This window comes from Anabrus simplex, chromosome 9 (genome assembly GCF_040414725.1).
Source record: "Anabrus simplex isolate iqAnaSimp1 chromosome 9, ASM4041472v1, whole genome shotgun sequence".
Classification (NCBI taxonomy): domain Eukaryota; kingdom Metazoa; phylum Arthropoda; class Insecta; order Orthoptera; family Tettigoniidae; genus Anabrus; species Anabrus simplex.
The window spans coordinates 165,450,346-165,468,473 of record NC_090273.1 but is presented as its reverse complement, the minus strand read 5'-3'; the positions used below and the strand labels follow the sequence as shown (position 1 = coordinate 165,468,473).

The 18,128-nt window shown below is 38.9% G+C and overlaps 1 protein-coding gene across 2 annotated transcripts in view; it reads left to right on the top strand.

Moving 5' to 3' along the window:
- The window catches only part of LOC136881178 (DNA replication complex GINS protein PSF1), a 198,838-nt gene extending 184,462 nt beyond the window's left edge, over positions 1 to 14,376 (top strand). For both annotated transcript variants that reach the window (XM_067153854.2, XM_068229284.1), the window contains one exon: positions 14,172 to 14,376. In XM_067153854.2, the coding sequence (XP_067009955.1) occupies positions 14,172 to 14,315 (144 nt within the window). In that variant the 3' untranslated portion in view covers positions 14,316 to 14,376. The remainder of the gene's footprint in view (positions 1 to 14,171) is intronic.
- Positions 14,377 to 18,128: the final 3,752 nt, after the last annotated feature.

The window sequence follows — 18,128 nt, the reverse complement described above, 5'->3', positions numbered from 1 at the left end:
ATTTTTATTTTGATTTATAATTTTGTCAATGATCCATTATACTTGCTGTTACTTCGACATATGCTTCATGATTAATTTAAACGTTATTACCCCGAAAGTACTTCTAAAATCACCTCCTCACGTTGGCTCTACAGTGAGTTGGAGTTTGTTTTAGGGGCGGAGTCAGCAGAAACTATACTTTTTTGTTTTCCTTCTTCACGCGCGCTCAGTTCGGGGATTTTATGAGCCAGGTTAGGTGCCACGTTGGCGAAGATGTTATGCAACATGATGCAACCCAGCTCCTGTTCTGACAAAGAAACTCCAAGCATACATACTTCCCACATATATATATTTCCGAATAAATATTCAGTGTGACGATATGGTCACAGTACCTAGTGTTAAATTTCTGCCATCTTGTGGGATTTCTGCTATCCCTTCTTGTAAATTACCTTACTTATGCTTAGAGGTAAATAATGAACCTGTCTGTGCATTGGTAGATTCTGGAAGTAGTATCACGTTGATGAGTGAGAACTGGTATAATTCGATGGAAACTATTTGCAAGTTAGAATCTGTTTCCTTAACCTGCCATACTGCTAATTCTAACTCGATGAACATTCTAGGATCTCCAGATATCAAGATAAGAGTCCGTGATTTCACATACCGGGCGAGTTGGCCATGCGGTTACGGATGCGCAGCTGTGAGCACGCATGAACATTAAAACAAGAATAATAGTTAACACCACCTTTCCAACACTTATCTTTCCTATATTTAGGAAATAAACATTATAACAGGCATTGTAAGATGGGACATGTTTCGCTTAACAGTAGTAAGCATCATCAGCCGAAAAGAAATCTTAGCCTAAAGTTAGGTCAGGGCCCTGAACCTCCGGTAGATAGTGGGTTTGAACCCCACTGTCGGTGGCCCTGAAAATGGTTTTCCGTGGTTTCCCATTTTCACACCAGGCAAATGCTGGGGCTGTACCTTAATTAAGGCCACGGCCGCTTCCTTCCCATTCCTATGCCTTTCCTGTCGCATCATCGCCATAAGACCTATCTGTATCGGTGCGACGTTAAGCAGATAGCAAGAAAAAAGTGTTTTCACATGGAAAATGCCAGTACTAGTGGCAAAAGATTTATCTTGTCACTTCATTTTGGGTGCAAATTTTATCGCCAAAACTGGCATGATTTTGGACCTGCAGTTCAACAGATTCCATTTTAAATTTTCTGCAAGAACATTTGAGCTGTGTGATCGCTCCCCTATTCTGCCTTTTCACGTTAATGCTGTTCCTAAAGATACGGGCGAACCCAAAGCTTTTGAATTTGATCATTTACCCGATGATCAGGCCAACCAACTTAGGAAACTCTGCGATAAGTTTCCTGATGTCTTTACCGACAAGTTAGGCGTCACCAATGTTTTAGAGTACAAAATTGAAGTCACGGATAACATACCTGATGGCTCTCCTCCGTATCGGCTGTCGCCTCCCAAAATGAAAGCCATTAAGGCTACTATTGACCAAATGCTCGCTGATGGAGTGATACGCCCTTCTAAGTCAGTTTATCTTCTCCCATGTTTCTTGTCCCTAAACCGCAAGGTGGTTATTGTCCTGTCGTTGACTATCGGATGTTGAACCATAAAGTGGTCCTCCAATCTGTTCCCCTTCCTGATTTTCACTCTTCTTTTTCTTGGTTTGCTAAAGCCCTTTGATTTAAATCAGGCATATTAGCAGATACCTCTTGCCCAGGAATCCAAGCACCTCACAGCTTTTGCTACCGATTGGAACCTTTATGAATTTGAACGTGTTCCACTCGTAGTGTCTACGGGCACTGCTGTCCTTACTCGGTTACTGGATAAGGTTTTGTCAGACATTAAATTCAAGTTTGTGTACAATTACCTTGACGATTTGGTAATTTTCAGTGAAACCTTCGAAAAACACCTTGTCCATCTCAGTGAATCCTTGAAAGACTGTATAAAGCAGGTCTAACACTTAAGGCTAGCAAAGTTTCTTTCGCACAACCCCAGGCATCCTTCTTAGGCCATATTGTGTCGGGGAAGAGTGTCTCTATTGATCAGTCTCATACTGCCACCATCCCAAATTTTCCCACGCCAAAAGACGTCATGGCTGTAACCAGATTTATTGGCATGGTTAATTTCTTCTGTAAATTCATCCCCAATTTTGCTGAACGGGCAGCTCCATTAAATGCCTTGAGAAGAAAGGATGCCAAATTTTTTGTGAGGTGATGCCCAGCGTAAAGCCTTTTGCGACTTGAAATCCGCTTTATGTAACGCTCCTGTATTGGCTATGCCAGATTTTTCAAAATGCTTCATCCGTCAGACTGATGCCTCTTCCACAGGTATATCTGGTGTTCTCCTTCAGGAATTTGAAGAGGGGCCTAGTCCCATATCTTATGCTTCTCGTGCTCTGAATCCTGCTGAACGAAACTATTCCATTTACGAGTTGGAAGCCTTTAACTGTTGTCTTCTCTTTAGAACAGTTCAGAATGTACCTGGAACATCTGCCTTTCAATCTTGAAACTGATAATCAAGCGTTGAGTTGGGTACTGGCCAAGCCAAGGAGGACTGGTCATATTGCGCGTTGGGCAGTACGCATCTCAGCCTTCCAATTTAAAGCTCGTGACATTCGTGGCACTGAAAACGTGGCTGATAGCCTCAGTAGGATGTTCTATTCCGGGAGTTCTGATCCTCAGTCAGAGCCTGCTGACTCCTCTCCTGAACAAGTATTGGCCTTTGTGAATGTAGTTCTCACTGACTCTCCGTTCCTTTTCAAAGATGTAACTAAACATCAGGAGGATGATGCTGAATTAAAAGCTATTATTGACAGGATTAAATCTGGTGAACATGTTAAGCCTTACGTCCTTAAGAATGGTGTCTTGTGTTGTCCTACTCGCGGTTGCAGACACCCCTAAATTGTCGTCCCAACTAACCTAGTTCCAGCTCTCTTCAAGTATTTTCATCAATCCCCTGTGAGGGGTCATCTTGGCGTTTTCAAAACTAGAGAGAAAATTCGTAAACCACTCATTTGGAAATCCATGGATGGTGAAACCCGTGCCCTTGTTAAATCTTGTAAAACTTGCAACATCAGTAAACCCGCTCCTAATACTCACTAAGGTCTTTTGTTATCCGAGCAAGATCTCGTCCAATGGAGAGATTGTTCATAGACTACATTGTCCTTTCCCGAGATCACAGACCGGCCATCATTTCATACTTGTGTGTGTTGTCGTCTTTTTGCATTTTACGTGGCTGTTCCCAACTCGTATGACTAATGCAACACCACCATGTCGTGCTTGAAGCATATCTTTACTTCATTTGAAACTTGTCAGTTTCTGGTGAGTGATAATTAGACCTGGGATTTTAGGCTCTAAAAAAAATTAGTTTTAGGCGCCTAAAATAGGCTTTTAAAACAAGTAAATAGGCTTTTAAAAGAGAAAACAGGCACTTAAAATATGTTTTAAAAATGTGTGGATAGGCAGGAAATAGAGTTTAAAAAATTACAATATACACTTAAACTGTAACGTGATACTTTTTTACTTTAACAAACGTGGTATCCCTATTCTTAACCAAAATAACTGCAAAATTAAGACATAATAAAAAAGACATTTAAGTAAAGTGACAAAAAAAGTTATGGATTATATGATATACCATTATCAGTACTGATCTAAAACCTTAATACTAAAATCACTGTACACAATTACAGCACTGTAGACATCCAATAACGGCATAAGCGCGAATGGAGTATGTGTTTATTATTTGTGAGGAACATTCCTACAGTACTTTCATTCGTAGTTTGCTTTACAGTACATAACAATAATCTTCTCCAAATTTTCCACAGTCAGGCTGTGTCTTTTGTCTGTTAAAATCATTTTGAAAGCAGAAAAAGTGCGCTCCACACTCACAGATGTTAGAGGGGCATAGGAAAATTTATCTACATTTTTCAATTCAGTTTCACTTGGTAAGTCTACCTTTTCCCCATCCATTACCTGATGTACCCTTTTCAGCACTGAATAACCTGAGTTCTTCTGCAGTACACTAGACCACTTGTCTCTTATTTTGTCCCCTACCTTGCCCCTAGCACTTTGTATGTTATGTGTTACAGAAAATTGCTGTTTGAGACTGTTTCCTTTTTCCTCCATTTTTGTAATGGTGACTGGAAGAAATGAAAAATTTGCCTGAATATACGCAATGTCTCTCTGAACACTGGAACAATCATTTAACAGCTCTTTGACAGACGACACACATGCAGAGTTGTCCGTTAAAGGCAAATTGTCTATCACAGTCTTGATTTCCTCAAGATGTTCTGCATAATACAGGGCAGCTTCCATCCAGGAACCCCAACGGGTGATGATTGGCTGTGGTGGAAGGGGAATAGAGGGGGAGTTTCTCTCAAAAGATGGCTATTCTTGATGGAGCCTTACAGAACACTTTCTTCATTGTTGAAATGAGAGTATTTACTGCAGGAAACTCGGCCCTAACTGTTTCTGCGAGTCTGTGCAAGGCATGGGCCATGCAAGTAACATGAATTAAAGAAGGATAGAAAGTTTTGAGGAGAGGTGCAGTGGCAATCATGTAGGAAGCAGCATCGGAGACAAGGAGAAGGACTTTAGAATCATCAACACTCCCAGGATACAACAATTGCAACCCCTTGTTGATGAAGTATGCAATGCTTTGACTATTGACTTTCTCAAGCTGTTTAGAGCAAAGAAGGTGAGCGGTAGATGCCTGATTGGGTTCCAGTTTTCCTACTATAAGGTTAGCAATGTACCTGCCCACAGAGTCGGTGTTCGTCCACACACAACCATATGCAAGACTCCCCAATATCCTCCCTGATTGACAAAATGACCTCATTGTAACAAATATCTAAGTAGTTCTTCTTTAATGTAGATGCTGATGGGATGTGCTGCTTGGTGTATTTCTCTAAAAAATCTCTGAAAACCGGATTATGCACAGCATTCCAGGGGATATTTGCTGCAACTAGGGCTCTACACATATCAGCATAGAAACCATTATGGGTTGTAGGAGATATAGTTTGTGTGAGCAGAGTCTGTCTAATGTTACTTTTCATGGCTGCTTTTGCTTTGTGACTGGCAGTATCTGCATGCTGCTGAAGGTGGCATTTTTTCTCATGTGAAATCTAGAACACAATAAAGTTATGTCAATTAGAGACTAAGATGAGGAATAGAAAAGGTGAGCTATTGAATAAAATTTGTAATTTTGTACTATTTAAATTAAGCCATTATTACTCTAAAGTTAATTAAGAACAAGAACACTACAGTCCCCGAAGGGCGTTGGCTTTCAATAACGGTTGCTGCCCAGCTCATGGCCTGCAGATAATGGGTGGAGTGTGGTCTGCACGATACATCCCTCAGCCGTATTGCCTTGCCTCCGTGACCCCTGCCCACTGTAGCTTCTCAATTGTCCTCACGATGCTGGGTCAACACCGTTCCAGACCTCATAGATTTCTAAATTACTGCCGGTACTAGAAATCGAACCCAGGTCGTCTGGACTAGGTCTCTACAATTAATTAGAGGAGCCAATATCAAAACCTTAGTTTTAGATTAATATGAAATTTACGATATATGCACATACCTGTTTATTGCAGTACTGGCAGAAAATAATCTTGCCATCAAAAGTCAACCCTGGAAATTGTACAAGCCATTGTTGTATAAGTGCACTCTTAGATGATTTTGTTTTAGGCATGATGAACTATATTCACTTAAACAAATGTTCTTTCACTGGAGACTTGACACAGAATGTCCCTTCTTACTACCTGCTCCTTGTTCTTCCTAGATAATCTCCCCCCCCCCCTCACCCCGTCACTCGACACAGTACGTCCTTTACTACCTGCTCGTTGTTCTTCTGAGCTAATCCTCCACCTCCACCCTTCACTCAGCATTCCTTTGGTGACAGTTGTCTGGGAAGAGCATATTTCTGTGAAAAACCCACCCTCTCCTGTTCTGCTCGTTCCAGGATGTCCATTGTGTGATTGTAAAAATTATAGTTGAATTTTATTTTAAATGTAGAAAATAGGCATTTTTAGGCACTAAAATAGTAAAATAGGCTCTAAAGGTCCAAATAGGCATTTTAGGGCACTATAAAACTCTGTTAATGTAAGGTATTTATCATGAAACGTCAACATATTTTAAAAAAATCTTGTTATTTCGTAAGGAACGAAGTAGGCATTTGCCTTAAAATCCCAGGTGTAGTGATAATGCAAGAGCTTTTACCTCTGTCCAGTTCCGTAACTTCTGTTTTGATCTATTCATTGCTCATGTAACCACTACCCCGTATTATCCGAGGCCAAATTATGCTGAAAGAGTGAATCGTAATCTTCAATCTGCTCTCATTGCTTAACACTCCTGCTGACCACTCTAAGTGGGATTCATCCCTAAATTGGTTGTCGTTTGTCTTTTACACTGCCGTCCATGAAAGTCACAAGCAAAATCCTGCTTTGTTAATGTTGGCCTTTACTCCAAATTATTCACTGTCAAATCTGTTGTCGATTAATGATCTTCTGCCTGAAGATGCCAGCCCAGAAAAGATCCGCGCTAATTGACACCGTGTGTGAAAAAACTTCAAAATTTATTACGCTAAAGTTCAGCGAATTACAATGACGAGGAAGACCCGCACAATATGTCTATGGGTGACCAGGTGTTTATTAAAACGCACCCCGTCAGTAGTGCTGCGGACCATGTTATCAGTAAGTTGGCCCCCAGATCCTGCACCATCTTAAAGTTTCTTACCCCGGTGTCATTATTAGTGAGCGATCCCAAAAGCAAAAGGATCAGCAGAGTACACCTCTGTCAGGTAAAGGTACATTAAGTTGTATGGGGAGGCGTAAATTCTGTTTTTCGTGACCATGTAGATTTAGTTGTCAGGTATTCGTAAGATTTTAGATGCTGGCCAGCACATATTAGTTATATCTGTACTCTAATCATAAGTGATTTGAGTAATTTAGTAATAGGAATTGTAATTGTGTGTAAATACATTAGGTATCCTCAAGCATTTATCTCCGTTAGTGTAATGGGTTTAGAATGATAAGTTAGGTAGGTTTTAGTTTAGGGTCACTGATTGGAATTTATTCCCCTAACATTTCGGGCTCCGAATTAACTCCTGTAGTTTTAGTTTCTTTCATCCCACCTTAATCTTCTCTAAAATGTATGGACAGTGTTTGCCTCGGTGCTAGGTGCTCTAATGTCCCTGGTGTGGGACAGGGTCTCTACATGAACTTCATTGAGACACTGGTTGGGTGACTATGCTTGTCAGTAAATTAAAGAAAGAACACAAACCCTCCTTGGAAACAGTTTTTTCTCCAAGATCTTCTTGTCCGGCAGGGTAGCTTTGCCTCAAGTATTCCCCTGTCTGCTGCGTGTTACTTTATGTTGCAGTGGCTGCAGTGACCGACTTCGTCTGACGGCAACGTAACGTGCCAAGTTGAGAGGCACACTGTATGACTTGTGCGCTACCATCCGGCACTGCAATCCAGAGGCCAAGTGTCCCAATGGAGGCTGTCTGGCTAGACTGCGCCTCACCCCTCTGCCCATTAACCATTGCTTCAAGATACAGCTGGGCTGCGATGCAACTTACCTAGCGACCAGGTTTGGACTCAACTTGTGTGGAGGTTGTTGGCAAACGACATGTCGACAGCCACATCATCAGCAATTACCAGTAGTCAAGTTGGACGACTTTGATCCTATGATTTATGTGAAAACTGATTCAAGATCTACTTATCCCGAAACTTTGCTAAGAAGGAGGCAGTGGACGCCTTCTTACAAGAAAGTGAATGGGCTCTGAATGACTGACATTTGGTGGAACTCCTGTGGACAGAGTTAAAATGGTCGAATCAATTTTGGAATGTTGCCAAATGCATTTTTGAACTGTAGTATGCTTATCACATTTTGACATTTCTGTTGTTTTTATATGTAACCCTTAAAATACCACAAATTACTGAATGGATCCTTGATGTAGTAACATTTTATTTTTTGAAGTTCAAACTGAAGAAAATCATGTTTGTCAGTAAAGTGACTGTCGAACTTTTTAAGAACTATCAGTGGACTGTGTACTTGAAATTCTCTGGTGAATGCCAGTGGTTTGATTTACAACTGCTATGGTGTGGTCAAAAATCCCCGTTTCGAGTATATTTATGATAATTTGTCGAGCATAGCTTAAGACCTGTCTCTGTCAAGAAAGGTTTACTAGATGGTGTATTTGTGTTCCCTACTAGATTGTAAATTATTATTATTATTGTTGTTCTGTGATATTTCGTATTGTTCTGAAAAATTTTGTCACACAGGCTTTCGGAACAGGATGTGTCAGCCCCTGTCAATTCTAGAAGCATCACTTTACTAATTTTGGAAGCTGGGAAAGTTACTATGCAGACAAGAAATGTGTTCCACTTATCAATACTTTATTATTTATTATAAACGGATTTACGCCAGTACCAGTTTCGGCCTTCCACGGCCATCATCAGCTGGTATATTATAATATTGTTACCATTAGACATGTCACGAAGATGTTATTATGATTAGATCATCCAGATGTCTAATAGGGTTAAAAATAAAATATATTGTAGTAATGTTTTGTCTGTGTGGGGTTAAAATAGAATCTATGATCAATGTGGCAGTGAAGGCTACAGAAAACTAAAACTTATTGAGTACACATTAGACATATTGAGCACATTAAACATATTAACCCCTTCAGTGCCAGGTTTTGGCAGACCTCCTGTGCCAGAAAAGTGAGGTTTTTTGGTGTAAATTATTTATTTTTAGGAAGCAAAGAATGGGTAACAATTATTAAGGGAACGCATTCATATATCATTCAAGGATAATAAAATCGTACTTTACACTCTATTTACACTTTTTTTACAGTAGGCCTGTGATATTGTTTTATAAAATATTGGTGTTTTGAGTATACTGTCCTGTGAGCAATACATTTTTATTTCAGGCTTTTGTATTATTCTCATCAACAACACTAACGCAATAAATTTTCAAATTTTGTAAGTTTTTTTAAACTGTGCCCTTGCATGCAGAGATTTATTTACAATTTTTCAATGCGCTTCCATAGGGCCAATGAATTTCTTTCGGTCACTATCAAATTTCCACCTTCATCCGTTATACGTAATCACCAGTTCAAAACAGTCAGTCGCACTCACCTCAACCCTCACACCAGTATTTCCTGTAAATGGAATTATATCTTCTTCACCTTCCCTAGAATTACTAAGAACGTCATCATCTGAAGAATCAATTGAATCATTATCACTGCTATCAGAAATACTAATGTCACTTAGAGATTCATCTTTGATGTAGTTCCCTATTTTGTCTTCGGACAAACTCCTCTACCGTTTCACACTCGCCATTTCTGTTTACCTCGTCAGCTGGCCAGAGATTGTATATGTAAAGTAGAAAAGATAAGTCATATTTTAGGCCAGCCACTTTATGAATACAGCTGAAAATCCTCCTGCCATCCGTTGAGAATGATGGAAAACATTTTCCAAAGAGATTACAGTACGTGAGAAATTATTGGGCGATCGCAAAATGAACACTGCCGCTAAACGAGAATTTCTGGGGCGGTGTCATTCTGGGCAGGCGTGCATCCCCCCGAGAATTTCTCGGGCGTGCCACTGAAGAGGTTAAAATACATAAAGCACAGTATAAAACCCTTGATAAGTTTCAACACACTAAAATATAAGGTTCATGTTCACTTGTTAAAGTTTTGAGAGTTCGTGTTGTGTGGAGTTCCTTCTTCAAGCTTCCTTATAGTTCTTGCACTTCTATGTCTATGGTAATTTAGTTGCTTCGAGAATATTCTATTTGGCCGATATGTTAAATCGTGGTAAAAACCCTTATCGTAAACATTTTTCAAGTACCGTTGTGGTTCAACCGTTGATATACTTCAGTAAGTTTTATGACAGACAAGTCTTGAGTTTTAAAAATTTGATTAAAGGAGCTGTTGGTGGCGACCTCTCACTCGTCTGTATTCATGTTGTAGATATTTCTGTTACTGTTCTTGTTGTGGAGGTCGTGTAACGTTGTGTTTGGAAGCTTGCTGCAAGCAATATCTACAAATAGACGAGAGAGAGGTCGTGTGTGTGTTTAAACTTATCAAGGGTTTTATACTGTGCTTTATGTATTTTAATATGTTTAATGTGCTCAATATGTCTAATGTGTACTCAATAAGTTTTAGTTTTCTGTAGCCGTCACTGCCACATTGATCATAGATACTATTTTAACCCCACATAGACAAAACATTACTACAATATATTTTATTTTTAACCCCATTAGACATCCGGATGATCTAATCATAATAACATCTTTGTGACATGTCTAATGGCTACAATATTGTAATATACCAGCTGATGATGGCCGTGGAAGGCCGAAACCGGTACTGACGTAAATCCGTTTATAATAAATAATAGAGTATTGATAGGTGGAACACATTTCTTGTCTGTATAGTGCATCCAACCAATATGGAAAACGAAACTTATAAATAATAAGATGGAAAAGTTCGCGATTAGAGTTAGGTGATGTTCTAGAAAAGATCGCGATGTGATAAAGGGTTTTGATTGGTGGATTTGGGTGGCGATAGGAAAACTCCTGTGCTCTGATTGGTCACTCGGTGATCACACCGGGGCCAGCCTTGCCTTCTTAAGAGATTGAGGCGAGATTTTGTGGTCTTTCAATTTCTCGTCAGTCCAGCAATCAGACACAGGTCGGCAAATCCTCTCTCCCGGGATGAGCTACCTTGGTTTCAGTTCCACCTTAATTTATATTTAATGTTCGCTTGTATTTCCACATAGGAGTTTACTCTACTCGCTCAGACTCGCCACTCAATTTCCATTATGTGGCGCGAATGTCAAAAAGCGTGTTAACTTTCATTTAATATTGTATTTGAATCTTGTGGTCCCTCTTAGCCTCAAAAATGTATTGTAAAAGTTGCATTATGTTAAGATAGCTTTAGTTAACCTCTTGGCCTGAGAGGAAAGCTCTCGGCAACTACATCTAATTTGTATTTTGGAAATAGCATAACTGAATTGTTTGGATAGATGGTTTTTGCTCCGAATTTTCTTGGTAATGTTTATTTTGGAAAATAATATCTTGAAATCAAGGGATCACCATTGATTTTTTTGGAAACCTGCAGCCTTCATATCCCAAAAGCCCTGGTAGGTTTCCCAGACCCGCTCCACATTCCTTTATCTTAGTAGTCACTTTGCCCAACCTGATGTTCGTTTCTTTGTATTGACGCAATTCATCTGATGTTTTATTTGGTGCTAAGATTATTAAGGTACCGTGTAATTTAATTTTTTTTCCCTTTTCTTAACTGTGTATCATGTAACCACTGGAAACCGGTTTCAGTTTATTTTAAATTCTAGTCAGTGGATATATTTTAAAATTTTAATTATCATGTCCTGTTGTTCCGATGACCTACCTGTTAGGCCGCTTTAAATAACAAACATCACCATCTGCACATTAATGTTCATTCCATAATTATCAATATATTCATTCAGCAAGTCCACCTGATGTTGCACTACCTCTCCCATACCGGAGAGCTCCCTCTTTCGGTATTTTTCCTTTGACCTTTTCACAATTTCATCCATTACCATTATAAACAAGAGTCGGCCCACAGTGTAGGGGTAGCATGCATGCCTCTTACCCCGAGACCCAGGGTTCAATTTCTGGTCAGGTCAGGGATTTTTACCTGGATCTAAAGGGTTGTTCAAGGTCCACTCAGCTTGCATGATTACAATAGAGGAACTATCTGACGGTGAGATAGCGACCCCGGGTCTAGAAAGCTAAGAATAATGGCCAAGGTGCTGAGCAGCAGTTGCTTAGTAGGCCGTTCAGCTCTGAGGTTTGGTTTTCATTAGGAACAATAGTGGTGACAGCACACTTCCCTATCGTGGTCGATTATATTCGAAAACCATTAAGGTACATGGCTTCACGTATTCAAATCCATTTTGCTTTCCATGCCTTTGCTCTGGGTACAGTTTTCTAAATCTGGGAATGTCATCAGCTATCTCATACTTAGGATGGGGTCTGGTGTTTCTAAAGCTGTATTGCACTACTTCTAATTATTCCTCCAATTTTCTCCTCAGTATCCGTAAAAATATGTTGCAAATTATGATACAAGTGTGACTCCTAACTTACTCTCTTGTTATCCTTCTTAAATATAGTCAGTAGTATTTTTCCTTTACTCCAGACATCTGGCACAGGCCGTATCTAAATAGCATATACAGTCATTACAAGAGTCGAAGCAGCTGGAATTGCTACAGGCAATGGATTACGATACAGTACCATATCTGAAGTACTTAGTTAATTATTGTTGGCATGAAGGAGCACATAGAGTTGGTATAGTACAAAGAAAGGGGCCAGTCACCTTTATGTGTGCATGTAAGCTCTGGGAAAGTATTCTGGCTGATAGAAGGCAGTTTGGGTTTAATTTATCATCATCATTCAGGGCTGTCCCTGTCCCGTCTTCAGTAATTTAAAAGTTCAAGTTGGAAATTTATCCAACATCTCCCTTGGTAAATTTTTCCAATCCTTATTTCTCTTCTTATAAATCATAATTTGCTGTAATGCGTTTTCTTGGAATTCCATCTACACATTATGATCATCTACTTTTAAAAACTCCATTGAGCTTATTTTTCTACTAATTTCATTCCACACCATCTCTGAGAGCTCAGAACTTACCACTTAGTCGAGTAGCTCGTCTCCTTACTCCCGAGTCTTCCCAGCCCAAAGATTGTAATAATTTTGTAACACTGTTTTTTGTTGGAAATCACTTAGAAGAAGTCGTGCTGCTTTCCTTTGGACCTCTTCTAGTTCTCGAATCAAGCGATCCTGGTCATGCTCTAATTGGAGTCTTACTGACCACAGTCTTACTTCTTGAACCCGTCCAGAGGAAAATTTAACATGACCAATCTTCAGAATGAAGCTGTTCGCACTGCTTTCCAAGACAATTGTTAAATCAACTAATTAAATGTTGAATCAGAATGGACCACATTAAGAAATACCATCAGAGAGACTGCAGAGGTAGTCATTGGCTATTTTTCTTTTTTCCCAGATATCTTTTCTGGATTTCAATACAAGATCCACTTCAATCATCTACAGGGCAACTGCATTCATTGGTTTAATTCGTAGATATCCCTGCCTTAAGCACTACATTGCCACAAACATCATATTATGTATTATATTTGTGACAATTGGACATGATGCATATCATCAAGATTTTTCATCAAGGACTCAGCTTTTTTCTTTTCAGATGTTTTAGTTTTTTATGTTTGTAATGTACCAACTTGACTAAATTGGCTGAAGGGTTGAAACTAGTACGATTACGAGTAAACTGTTCTGAAAGTATACTTATATGGTTAGATTGAACATTTAAAAAACATTCACAGATGAAAAGCCCCACATCAAGAATGATTTCAATAATAGTTGATATACCGAGCTCGATAGCTGCAGTCTCTTAAGTGCAGCCAGTATCCAGTAATCGGGAGATAGTGGGTTCAAGCCTCACTGTCGGCAGCCCTGAAGATGGTTTTCCGTGGTTTCCCATTTTCACACCAGGCAAATACTAGGGTTGTACCTTAATTAAGGCCACGGCCACTTCCTTCCACTTCCTAGGCCTTTCCTATCCCATCGTCGCCATAAGACCTATCTGTCGGTGCGACGTAAAGCAAAAAAAAAAAAGTTGATATAGTGTCAATCTTTAGACATAACTCAAACTTCAGTTCTCTTATGTACATATCAGGAGCATGTGATATGAACTTTACTTTATTTCTCTAAGTACAGTACCTTTGCAAGTTTTAAATTAAGCGTATAGTCCTGATCAAAGAACTTCCTCCTCATTACAACTTATACCACCTTTCAAATATAATTTCTGTAGTCTGTTACTTTAACATGATACAAATGTGTGAATGTATTTTAAATAATTAATCTGTCCATATCAGTACACTTTTAGAATTTTTATTTTGTATAATTTTCCAATAATGGTGCCTTGATTTCAATTTTAACAATAGTTAACTTCAAGCTGATGATGTTCTCTACGAAGAACGAAACGTGCTTATATAAACATTGTAAACTTGTATTGTATAGGCGGAACTTTTCTTTAATTTAACAAGCCCGTAAGTTTGACAATACGAATATTTATAACTTGTAATAGTTAAGAATTGTGTCGTGTTGCAGGTCCGCTGCTTGGTGGATTATGGCAGGTTTGAATTGGACGATGGTGAGGTGATCGTCCTTAAGAAGAACAGTCAGCACTTACTCCTGCGGTCACAATGTGAGGCTCTGATTCGTCAAGGTATCCTGCAGCATGTCGTCCACTAAAAATTGATTCACTTTCTGCTATCAATTTTTTTACTCTTATAATAAATACTACGTAAATCTATCATGTGTTTTTATTTCATACAAAACATGAATGAAAATTCCATTACGAATAGCTTACAGAGTCAGAAATATGTTAATAACAACATAGATATTGTACTTCGGACAAAAAACTCTTCTCAGAGTGAAAATGCCACAAACTTTGTAACGACTTTTTTTTCCATATCTCTCTTGACTCTTATTTCCTCAGTTAGATGGGGTGGAATTAAAGATTCCAGTGTGTCTAGGAAGAATTTAGTAATCATGCCACTTTGACCTACTGTCTGGCAAAACATGGAGTAATAATTTGCTTGTCAGGTATAGTTGTGGTGTACCTTAACTAAATAATTTATTCTGTAAACACTACATAAAGATATCGGTTTCAAATTTTGAACAAGGGACCGAGGGAGTTGCCCATGCGCTTAGTGCCATGCAGCTGTGAGCTTTCATCCGGGAGATAGTAGCTTTGAACCCCACTTCCGCAGCTCTGAAGATGGTTTTCCGTGGTTTCCCATTTTCACACCAGGCAAATGCCGGGGCTGTACATTAATTAAGGCATGGCTGCTTCCTTCCCACTCCTAGCCCTTTCCTGTCCTATCGTTGCCATAAGACCTGTTTGCTAAATTGGGCTCATCAGTTGGTAAATAGCACACCGGCCAAGATGCACGGCTAGTGCATACCATGGAGGCCACTGCGTAGGCTACTTGGAGCCACCGGAGTGCCAATGCACTATGAGAGACTTTGTCTCATTTCCACAAATTGAGCCTGCCTGGCCATCAGATGACATAGATGTTGATTATAAAATATAAACTTCATGGTTCTGACCCGTATTGAATTGTAATCACAATAATAATCATTAGTTCCGTAATGGTCCACCTTTCAATACTATAATATGCAAATTCTTGAATTACATGAACTAGAGACTAGTTTCGGCCTGGGCTGGCCATCTTCAGCGCAACATCTAATAACTAAACAAGTGTACACACACACAATTGACATAAAACAAATGAACAAATGTACAATGGGCATTAAAAACTGGGATGAAATTATGACTAAATTTGAAAAATTAATTAGGCTCTAAATTCTTAGCATCTTGAGTATGCTCATCATCCAAACTCTTTCCTGTACTAATATTCATAGAACTGTTAGTTCCATCGCTGCTAATTATTACAATCTCAATTGTAAAACGGGAACTGGTAAATGTTGACTCTGTAGGCAATCACCAAATCTACTCGAGTGATGTTAGCCGTATGCAAGTCACTGGACACCGTTGTAAATAACCACCAGCTGACGCAGAACTGTTAGATGGTGTTTCAACATCAATCAACGTAATGAAATTAAATGCTCTTGTGGTGCTTCTTAAAATCATGCCGAAATGATGTTGGACACACTCAGGACGGCACATGAAGATATGGTTAAAACGGATACATAGTGTCTGGTATAAAATTTGCTATTCATTGCGGTGTCCATGAAGTTAACCTGAATAAATGATAGATAAAATTAATGAATTGAAGGAGAAAGCCTGTTAGTTAGATGGCATAGGTTATATGAGACTTGCCTCTCATTGCGGCATGTGGTGTGAGGCCTACTGTTGTGTGTGCCTCATACTAACGGTTCTGAGATTCCAAGAAAAGGAAGGGGCGGGCAAGGAGGGAGACTCAGGGCAAGGTGAGAAGTTGTGAAAGGAGAGGCGGGATGGAGAGGATGGGGGAGGGGGCGATTAAGGCGGGGCTGAGGGATGTGGGGAAAAAAGATGGCTGCTGAGGAAAGGTGCACTGAATATTATGAAAAACTGAATTATGACTTGTTGGTTTGATGTTTCTGAAAATGGGAATTCGAAGGTCGAAAAGGATATTTGGCTTTTCTGAAATGTCATTTTAAGGTTAATATTCGGGTCGAAATATTGATCTATATGTCTGAAGCAGCTTTCGGTAATGTTAAGGAGGGGTCCTCTGTTGATGATTTTGAGAATTTCCATATCTTGTTTTATGTCTGTGAATTTGTGATTATAGTCATGCATATGCTGTCCTACAGCTGAAAATTGATTGTACTTCAGGGCACTGACATGTTCCAAGTACATTATATTAAAATTCCTCCCGGTCTGTCCGACGTAAGAAGAATTACAACTGTTGCAAATAATCCTGTTCACTCCTGATTTTGAATAACTATTGAACTTGTTTATGAATGTGGCATTATGTAAGACTCGTGAGTTCCTATGGTTGGTTTTGAAAACAACTTTTACATCATGCTCTTTAAAGATCTACGGTACCTCATAAATTTGTTCGTTGAAGGTAAAGATAGAAAGGGAGGAGGTGGTAGAAGGGTGGTATTTATATTTATTGATTATTTTTTCTATAAAGAAATTGTTGTATCCATTGGATTTAGCTATATAACAAATAGTGTTCAGCTCATTTTTGAGGTGTCCTTTACACATTGGAACAATGAAGGTGTACCGTTCCCGTCTAAAATACAGTCTACCGGCGCCAATCGGAGAACTGCGTGTTCGATTCGTAAAAATATGATCAGGGCAAAAATAAATTAAAAGTCTCAGGATAAAAATTATACCATGGGTATGTGAACGGGAAACAGTAACATAATTCCGAAATAAAAATCAAAATAAGGGGTAAGATGGGTTTATTATCAAAGAAAAACATTATTAAAAATCGAAAATAAACAAATTAATATAAAAACAAAAATAATATGGCTCAAATAAATGCCAAAAAATTAATATGTGCCGTGCACATAATTAACGCAAAGATTATTACAAAAAGACGGGCAATGTCCCATGTTTAAAATAAAAATATTTACAAAATAAAAACAACGACCTGGGGAAGAAATACACACTTCGCCTCGATTCAACGCAGTTAAGTTCATCTTATCGAATCCTGACGGATATCGTTCCATTTACGGTTTTAGGACATGCCTCGACAGAATAAAATTATGCTAAATCCGATCCATAATTAAAATTATATATACAGCACTTATCAACAAATCAATGTTTCAGGGTCCTAACTTATAGCTACACTGAATTTACTAACAGACCGCTCTGTTACAAATTGGATGGCATGAAAGCCTACTTCCCAATAAAATGAGCTTCGAACTCGTATTTAAGAACAAGTCTCTATCAACGATGACAATGACACGATCAGCAATAAACATATACCACAATTCAATATAAACAAAACACTTCAAAGAAACCTGTAAAATTCATGCAAATAAAGTAAACAAAAAAATCTGTGTATCCGTTATCTGAAATACAAGCAATAAGATGCTAAACTACTCCATATAAAAAGAACACGAAACTCCTGGCTCAGCTGTCCATATGTTGGTCTTCACTTGACACGCCAAATTATAACTCAAGTAACACTTCTAATGAGCCAGCTATGAAGCATCTTGCCTCGCAAGAAAAAGAAACTATCTAATTGGATTGGTAATTCCTGCCTGAGAGATTTTAATATATCTGGGAATATAAATTAACGCTGCCACTCACTTCTCTGTTTATTAAAGTAACACAAGGCCTCGAACTCAACTTAAAGCTTCAATACACATTCATATGGCCTTAAATACATATTCCAATTTAGCACGGCTATGATACGACATACTGCACATCTGGCCTAACACTTTGGAGTCCATGAGTTCGACTCTTATATTATCACTGAACATTCAAGGCAAATCAAGCCTCTTTCGCTTATCATGCAGCTAACACCAATATATTTCCCCTGTTTTATATACCAGCACCCACGTCCTGTATAAACACACATTGTAATCTCAGTATCC